General features: G+C 44.3%; 1 protein-coding gene across 1 annotated transcript; it reads left to right on the top strand.

The window, feature by feature from the left end:
* The first annotated feature begins 2791 nt into the window (after nt 1–2791).
* On the top strand, nt 2792–3875 carry phlda2 (pleckstrin homology-like domain, family A, member 2). The gene is made up of 2 exons (XM_084476832.1): nt 2792–3368; nt 3514–3875. The coding sequence occupies exon 1, from the start codon at nt 2927–2929 to the stop codon at nt 3341–3343; it is 417 nt and encodes a 138-aa protein (XP_084332958.1). The 5' UTR covers nt 2792–2926; the 3' UTR covers nt 3344–3368; nt 3514–3875.
* The last annotated feature ends 6081 nt before the right edge of the window (nt 3876–9956 follow it).

The following is a 9956-nucleotide window of genomic DNA, read 5'->3' on the forward strand; positions in this document are numbered from 1 at the left end:
TATTTAATAAAGAACGGTATAACTATTGCGCGTCCACACAGCTGGCATATTTAGGTTCAGCATAGTGCATGCACTCACAAACACACTAACACACACACATGTACAAGCATGCACTCTTAAAAGTGTGTCCCGACACATCCACAGAGAATCATGCACACACACAGCATGTCCACATGTACGCTGATGGGAAAAAGCATCTAATCTAATAAACATATTATCAATGAACATAAATAACATGAAGGTATGAAGACAAGGAGATGAGCTGGGAATCAAACAGTGTTTTGTAAATCTGCCACACTACGTCTATTCCTCTCTGGCAAGGAGTAGCGTGCATTATTGACAACAGTATGCTCAGATATCTCTCTCTCTATCTGTCTGTATGTTTGTCTGTCAGTATCTCCGCAGAGTTGTGTTGTGACTAGCTTTGTATCCTGGGGCCTGTACTTTTTTTTTTGTTTTGTACCTGTACTGTGTTGGGTGGGAAGTGTGGGGGTGGCGAGGAGAGAGATTGGGACTCAAGGTTGTCAAAACACCGGTTCCCCGGTTCCCGTTGCCCAACAACATCCCATCTGGATCCCCGTACGATGGCCCCTCTTGCTCTCCCCCTCCACCTAGCAGCAGCAGCAACAGCAGGGTCGGTGAGAAAGATACGGGCACGGGCCCTCATCAACTCCAGCTAATGGTGTTTACTCATCCACCAAGTCGCTCAACATTTTAACGAGCCAGCGTTATGATGCTCGTAGCAGGCTGCGCTCCTGGGAATAGGCTTATTAGCGGCACCAGATGGTTGAGACATTTCCTGGACGTTTCCACCTGGGCTAACTGCTGATGCAAGAGGAAAACAATGATGGTGGTCAATTGTTTAATGTTGAAATGTATAAGTGCATGGACACTAATTTAACATAATTAATTACGCCTTCCTCAATCGGAATGACTGACGTGGCTTATTATTATTCAACTTTTCTGATAAGGGCATTCAAAGTAATGTACCCCTTTCGCTACCTAATAACAAATACAAATGCACGCACCATCCATGACTGTGCACATGCATACGTGTCCAAGCATGCAACTGCCTGTGGCTTTAGAAGGTGGCCTGTTTTACAGGCACGCCTTACTGTCTAACCCTGTTCCTGTTGATTCACACATGCACTCGCACACACACACACACACACATGCACACACACAAAAATAGACACAAACGCCCACACACACACACACACACACACACACACACACACACACACACACACACACACACACACACACACACACACACACAGGGCAATAGGAAGATAGACACACTGACAAATTAAAAATATGTGTGTGTGCATTTGTGGGGTTGTAATTCTGAAGGCCCGGGAGATGAGATGACCACCACATGCTATCACTATGTAAACTCTGGTTGCTATGTGGGCCAGTTGACTCACACTGCGCTAAAATGAATCATATCGTGCCACAAGTGGTGATTTTATGTTGCCTGTGTAATTGTTGCAGGAATGAGCAAACCGTCCTTTTCACTGAACACTGGAAAAGAAAGGGGTGTGTCTTTGGGTGCGTTGTCTATGGGATACATTAATATATAATACATGGAATAAAGTATACAATATGTGTCTTACTTTTGTTAGTTCAGATTTTTTTCTTACTTTTGTTAGTTCAGTCTATATGATCACACACAGATCAAGCACAACACAACACAAGCAACATATACATACATCAATCTGAGTCTGAGGCATATGTGTGTATACATTGATAAGGTTTATATATATATATATATATATATATATATATATATATATATATATATATATATAGACTAGAGGATGTGACAATATATGAGTGTTTGTATGTGTAGGGGCATATGTGTGAGTGTGTTTAGTTCACCCCAGTCTGGCTGGCGTCAGTGTAGAGTGTCAGTGTAATGTATGTGTGTGTCTGTTACTGCATGGTCTCTTCACTGCTGCTGGGACAACCAAAACCTTCCTGGAGCCCATAAATCAAGATTGGCAGATGGTGGCACCTTTGCCCGGGCAGGATGTCGGTTCAGTGACTGATGTAAGGATTGATATTACAGCAGAGGATGGCATCACAGTGCATTACGCCTACTCTCTTGGTATCCAAGTCCAAATTAGTCAGTCCAACGTGTTCACTTTCAGTTTTCCTCTCCATAATCTGAGATCCCTTTGTCCCATGCCTGTTCATAGGCCTAGGCCTGCTCCCCGGGTTTCTTTGGGGCTTTCCTGTCTGCACTTGAGTGGTTCCATGGAAGATTACGTGTTTAACCCAATAATAATTTGACGTTAGAAAAGCATGAGTCTTGTTTCCTCAAGGTGCGACTGTATGCAAGCAGCGTGCCCTCTATAAATAAAACCCATGTCTGTATTGTTCCCACATAGCAACGGTAATGCCAGTGGTCACAATGAAGAACACCATACATGTTGCCAATGTTGACCAGGCAGTACGGGCTCTATTATCCGGTAATTACATAAATCTATTATAAAGTGGAAGTAAATTACAGCCGTGTAAGTCAGTAATTTGAGTAATTTCCTCTGAGTTGTGCGAGTTACACATTAACAGGTAAGGCTGTGTCAAATGTAATCAGCTCCACATTAGGACTTCCTCTGCTTTTTTTTTTTTCATGCTCGGCCTGACTTCCGCCCACGCTCGGTCTCGCGACTCCGCCGGCAACTGCTGAAGCATTCCGAAACGAGCTGACGTCAAGGGGGAAGGGCACGGGCCGTCCCAGGGTATAAATAGCTCTGCGCCCCTGTCCATTCATAACGCAACTCTGGATCTACAAGCCTACGCAGAGAAGCTCCTTCATCGGAGTCTTCGGACAGCTGAACACAAGCAGCACGGATTCTACCACATCTGCCGGTTACTCGTAAAAAAAGAGACTCTGACGAAACAGCTTGAAGTTTCACAAACAATGAAAATGTCAGCGGAGGAGATATCCCAGATCCTGAAAGAGGGAGAGCTGGAGAAGAGGAGCGACAACCTTCTCCAGTTCTGGAAAAGGAAAACGTGCGTGCTGACTACGGACAGCCTGAACATCTACGCGGACACGCAGAAGCGCTCCAAGAGCAAAGAGATGAAACTTCAGTCCATCAAGAAAGTGGACTGTGTGGAGCGCACCGGGAAGTTTGTCTACTTCACCATCGTTACTATGGACAATAAGGAAATCGATTTCAGGTGTTCCGCGGAGGACAACTGCTGGAACGCCGTGATCACCATGGCTTTGATCGATTTCCAAAACAAAAAGGCTATCCAGGACTTTAAAACACGACAGGACAACGAGAGCGCCTCGCCTGGGCAACAGGAGAGACGTCTGGCCAGGGCGCCGTGAGCGACTCCGGACATTGAACACTATGGTAAATGGATAGTTCTTAACTTCCAACAATATGTATTGAAAAATAATTATTATGACATTTCTCACTATGTCTGCTATGTTAGGAATATGTAATTACGTTTTTTTCCCACGTGATATTAATTTCATGCCATTCTCTTCTTATTCAGTGTCATTATGGAACATGAAGACAGAATCGGACCAAAAGGAGACATCTTCCGGTCCCATCCGGTCCAGGGATGAAGGATTACTCGGGACGGGTCTCTCGGAAGCCGTATAAAGGCAGAAGGTTGACCCCGACAAAAAGACAGAATTTCAAACGCAAGACTGAACTCTCATTGTGAAAAGCATTTTATTTTTCTCTAACTTTTCTAGGATAAGTGTTTCCGAGAAGAAGTTCAAAAATATGTTTTTTGTTGTAATTTATTGTTTCAAGGATGTGTGCATGGAACAGTGGCTTGTGTTCTTTAAATTATTACTGTTTCAGTGTCTGTCATGTGTCTAGTCTATTTATTGAAATAAATATTCACTTTTGCCATAAAAACCTTCCTTGTTCTAATTCCTTGTGATCCGTCCATTGTATGAAAGCCGTTACGCAGACAAACACACAATGCTGACATTCCTTCTCCTTTTTTAAACGGTCACATTTCCCTTGTCGCTTCGGCGGCATTTTGAAGTGAATACCAGGCGTGCCAGAGTGAAGAGAGAAGACTGGAAAGTCCCTTAAACACCTGTTATCTCAGGTTCCGGGCCTGACTCATACCTTTACAGACCTGATAGCAGCATTCATTGACAACCGTACGACCATTGAACACACCTTGGCGCTCAATGCAAGGTGTGTCGTGGTCAGGTGACAGGAAACGGAACGCCCAGAGGCAAGGCACCCTACGGTACACTTGGCTGCCATCCAAGTACCAATGTGAAAGCTTAAGACCTGAATTAGTTTGTTAATTTGCCCTCGATTTCAACACACACACAAATTCGCCCTAGGGCTAGCACTTCACACTTTTCATTCAAATGCCAACGGCTCCGTGCCCTTACTATAATTTGGTCCGAGAAGGGTAAGGTTGTCTGAACGCAGGTGTCTAGGAGTTGGGGGGCGATAGAAAGTTGACTCTACTAGCCGGTAGTGTAATCTCACACACGCGCACACACACACACACACATGGCGACATACCCATAGCCCTTTGCTGAGGCTTTGAAGTTGGATCATACTACAATGAGCACATCAAAGGGGTTGCCAGAGCTGAGGAGTATTACCATGGAGCACGGGTCTCCATTCTAAAAATACCCCCTAACAAATTGGCACCACTCTAATCTCACACAGACCCATGTGACGCCACTGTCCGGACCAAGAGGTCATGAATTGGGGTTAGGCCTGTGTGTGTGTGTGTGTGTGTGTGTTCTGAGTCTGACAGCAACTCAACTACACCGACTACTACACAACGACGACAGACTTAGACTTAGAAAAACTTGAATGTCTCCAGAGACGCAATTTGTGGTAGGCCAGGTAGGTCAGGGATCACAGACTGCTTTGTTTGAACGACATAAAAATCACGTTCATTCATATAACCCGCCTCATTATAAGTTGGTATATATATAGGATTCCACCGCCGCCACACAACCAGGAGCTAAAAAAAATACTCAGGTCAAGAAGGTGACGAGGGGAGAATGAGGAGGTGAGGGTGTGGGTGTGTGTGTGGGGGTAAATGTGTGTGTGTGTGTGTGTGTGTGTGTGTGTGTGTGTGTGTGTGTGTGTGTGTGTGTGTGTGTGTGTGTGTGTGTGTTTCACTTTCATTTTTAATTGAGTATGAGTTCAAGGAAGTGGGCATAAAGGAAACAATGCCGAGGCCATGACCTTGGCCTCCTGCCCACAGTGTAAAGCCCCATCCATCAGTCCCTCTCTAAAACCCTAATAATAACTGGAATTTAAGAGTGCCTTTCTAGGGTCTTGAAGAACAATGCACTCCTCACTAACAATGGCTCTTAGCAGCGATCACTGTACAGTCTTAAGCCCGTACATAGGTGATCCGGCACGTAGCCTCTTCAAGGAGTTTCAAATGTCCATCAATTCCATTATTTTCTTTTCGAGTGACTGTGCATTTATGTCTGTCAGCCCTGCTGGAAATTCCACATACCTTCCACCACATTGTTACTAATACTTTCTCATAACTACTTAAAACCACCACTACTACTACTTACTCATTGGGTACTTTAGCGACATATCTTCCACAACGTAGTAAAATAGGAAAACAGAACACAAACAATTAAATACCAGTTTGTACTGGTACTTGTGAACAAAGATACTACTTGTTACCCTGTGTTCGATGGGGGTCGGCAGCCCTACTTTTCGACAGCATACATCCAGCTCTCCATGAGCCACATGCATTATGTCCTGACTTGGCTTTCCTTTGAAGCACACATCAAGCTCTTTCTATCTGTAATCAGGAGCTTTACTACTTCTTAATCACCCTATGTGGCAGCTTTGAGGTTACCTGGCGGAACCTCAAGCCTCATTGATGTGTGCTGGGACAACTCCAACCACAGGGGAACCACCAGGTTTCTCCGGATGTCGTCCCCCCCCCCCCCCCCCCCCCCCCTCCACTACCACCACCACCCACACAGCCCTCCGAGCTTCCTGTAAGCCCCCCCCGCCTTTGAAGCACACTCCTTTAAAACAACCACTTCACTGGCTTCGTCTCAAACAACGCCATTTAAAATGAACAGTGTGTTCATTTGGCAGTATTTAACTGTCCAAGGTTTTGGTTTGAAAAGTCAGAAGTTACTACACTGTAAAAACGATAACTTGAAATTGCTGGTCTTAAAAGGATTTTTACATTGAGTGAATATAAAACTACAAGTTGCACTGTAAACTGTTTATTTGAGCTTTTGAGTTTCAACTAACTTCCAAACGTTTCTGGTTAAAAGTTGATCTCACTCCATAAACTGACTTGGCAAAATAAACACATAAGAATTGAATCCTATGGTTCCAACATAGCGCCCAGACGCCCTTAAAGTGCTTGGGCCCGGTTTTGCTGTGGGACAGGAGGTCGGGAGACTGGTGGGCGAGAGGAGTGGTAGTGTTACGAGTGTTGGTTGGAGATAGCTGGTGGTGGTTGAGTTTTTGGTTGTTTCTACTTGTTTTGGATTGATTGGTTATTGATTTATTTATTTTGATTGTTTTGATTGTTTCTTTGGTACAGTATCCCATCTAGGTGGACTTTTGTTTTAAGGGGGGGGGATGTGACGACCCAGGTGGGTCTTTGACCCCGCCCCTGTTGCTCTCCCTACTAATTAGGAGATTGTTGGCAGGTGTGGGTTGGACCGGGACCGCAGTATATAGAGCCTGCCCAGACAACAGACCTGGCTTCTCCCTCCTCCAGGCATTTGATTTCCTTTGTTCCTTTGTTTGTAACACATGGACTGATCTTCGCATTACCTTTTTGGTTACTTTCATTTAAACTGACTTGCACCACACTTCTTATATTTATTTAAAAATAAATTCTTTATTGTTGTTGAAACAGTGTGGTCTCCCCAGTTTATGTTGCATGCATAGAGCCAGAATGTCACATAATATGTGACATGCTGGCTGGATGTCATAGGATTCATAGGATCCCATATTATGGGATCCTATGATCCTATGGCATCCTAAGTTTTAAAGCTGTTTATTACCCTCATGGTGAAAAATAAACATGTAAAATGGTTTAAAATGAAAAAGCTGGTTTATTGTCCGTTTGTGTAATTGTTAGGATTTCCTTTGTGAGAAAAAACTCAAAATGGATATTTTTACACATGAATGATTCAATATAATATTGACTTAGAATTCTTAGCGTGTACAAGATTTGTGAAGCTTTCATTGTTATGAAAGTTATTTGGACCAAAAAAACTTAGTTGTCTCAACTTTGAAATTAGCTGGTACAACTATAAGAATTAAGTTGGCACAACTGTGTGATATTTTCTTCAAAACGTAGAAGTTTGAGTTGACATGAAAACCCCAAAATCCTGTGCAGACAGTTACCTTGAAATTTCAAGTTGAATTCACTTTTTATTTTTTACAGTGTACTAGTGTTTCTCATTTTGTTTTTTTTCTAATTAAAGAATAATTCTGATTTCAGCCAGTATTCCAGAGGGAAATAACTTGTGTGTGTGTGTGTGTGTGTGGTGCGTCTCACTCCTCAAAGGTTCTGAACCCTCAAGCGGCTTCAACATGGTCCAGAAGTTGAAAAGCCATTTAACAATGGTAAACAGAGACGCCGGTCCGTAAAAGCACATCTCTTTCAACGACCTGCTCTTACCATCTAAACCCAGTATGACGCCAGCAAGCCATGACACAGTTGACCTTTGCGTAAACACTGAATGGCTCAAACCAAACAAGCAGGGAGGCAGGAAGGCCCTTTGGGTTGGTTGGTCATGTGATTACTAACAATCTCCCCGGTACACGTCATAGTTCTTGGCTCTTTCCTATTTTGTAGTAAAAAAATAAATAAATGATGCTTTAAACCACGCCAACGTCCTCATTCATGAATGATAGCCTGAAGATAGTCTACCAGTTATCTTGCGGTCACGTCACGTCTCAGGTGAGTGAATACCTGAGCGCATACCTAGATAGGTTACCAATGCTATGTATGTGTTCCCCACCCCTTTCCCACTCCAACTCTGTCGTCACACATTCTCTCGCACGTCTACAGCAGATCTTCTCAGGTTGAAGGAAACCGAAGATCAAATCTCATTTCCGGGTCACAGTAGATCTTCAAAGGTTGTAATGAACAGACGATTTAACCTGATCTCGCTTCCTGTCTCCAGGTATTCTAAGGTTGGTGGGTGGAACCGAAGATGAAGCCGTTTTACTTCTAGGCCAGAACAGCCCAACCCAGTACTCAACTTCCATCACACTCCTCATTCATCATCTCTGAAGCCAGAATAAAAAAACGAAAAAGACATCCCCATTCCCAAATCAGATCCAGTGGACACATCAGCGGTATTTACCCTTCATTATCCCGTGAACAAAGACCACCATTCTCCTAATTCTCCGTGCTCAGTCTGTGCCCATGGCAACGGTGTTTGTTGCCTCGTTGGACATTCATATCTGAGTGCTTAGTCATAGAAGAAGAACTCCCCAGACTCCGCTCAGCCACCCACACCCTGGCGCTAATGTACAGCCGTACACGGACAACTTGTCTCCACAGCATTAGCATGGCCGAGGGGGGGGGGGACTGTTAAAATACGTAACAAATGATTATTATGTTCTATAAATTGAAAGTTAAATAAGATGCAAACATAAATTGGCTTGTGGTTTAAAAATAAAAAGCAAACACTACATTTGACTCGACCCTCTCTTGTCTTACATAGCTAAGACATACCTGAAAGGGTGTGGAAGTTCAGAAAATTACATTGTGGAAAGAAAAAATGGAAGGGGAACCCCACTGGACCCGCCCACCGCATTGCTCCCTACGCTTCCATGACACTGATGTAAAAACACGCTCACACATCACAAGTAGACTATCATTAATCAATCCCCCTCATAAACTCCTATATAACGGAGAAGCACATGTAGACTATCATTAATCAATCCCCCTTATAAACTCCTATATAACGGAGAAGCACATGTAGACTATCATTAATCAATCCCCCTTTGAAACTCCTAGATAACGGAGAGTCAACAGGTGTGTTGCGTGCTGCCCTGATAGGACGCTGGGTGACTTAGATGGAATCAACACGGGTCGCTGCTGGGGGGGGGGGGGGGGGGGGAGTGATAGCTGACCGTCGGCCCTTTTCATCAGGGCCCTTAATTGTTGTTATGTGGCTGTGCCATGCGCTGTAGATAAATATAGAGGAAACACTTAAGAACAACAAGCCAAGTCAACACATGTCGGTGTAAGGTGATATTTCCTGAGCCTGCAGAGAGCCTCTCTTTGTAGGCCCCGTTTTTGAAAGGAGAATCTGATGAATGTGGTGGTCCACACATGCATGCACACACACATGCGCACAACATGCACTAATCCAGACATGCACATTTGTACATGTGTTTATGTATGGATAAAATCCACTCATATACTGGCATAGACAAATGCTCAATGATACACACACGCACACAGGCACACACACACACACACACACACACACACACACACAGACCATTATATACACACACACACACACACACACAACACGCACTCACACCTATACAGACCATTATACACACACACACACACACACACACACTTACACACACACACACACACACACACACACACACACACACACACACACACAAGCACCAAACACATACACACAAACACGCAGACCATTATTCACACACACACTCGCACCATGCTGGCAGGGTCAGTGTTTGGAAGTGTGTCTCATGTTGCTGAGAGACAGCTGCCCTGGGAGGCTTGTGGCCGAGCGAGGAGTCTCAGGAATGTCTACAAGAGAGCGAGGGCTGGAGGTGGGGATCGTTACACAGAAACCCCGTGACCTCCCGGAGCAGGGAGCCAAATGACAGCATCGACAACAAGCACGGAGGAAACCCGCCGAGTGCACACAATAACAGCCTGTTAGCCCCGTTTATACCACAGCGCTGTTCAATACTCCATCCTGATTGGTCGATAAC

The sequence above is a fragment of the Micromesistius poutassou genome (genome assembly GCF_964030765.1).
Source record: "Micromesistius poutassou genome assembly, chromosome: 13".
In the NCBI taxonomy this organism is placed as follows: Eukaryota; Metazoa; Chordata; class Actinopteri; order Gadiformes; family Gadidae; genus Micromesistius; species Micromesistius poutassou.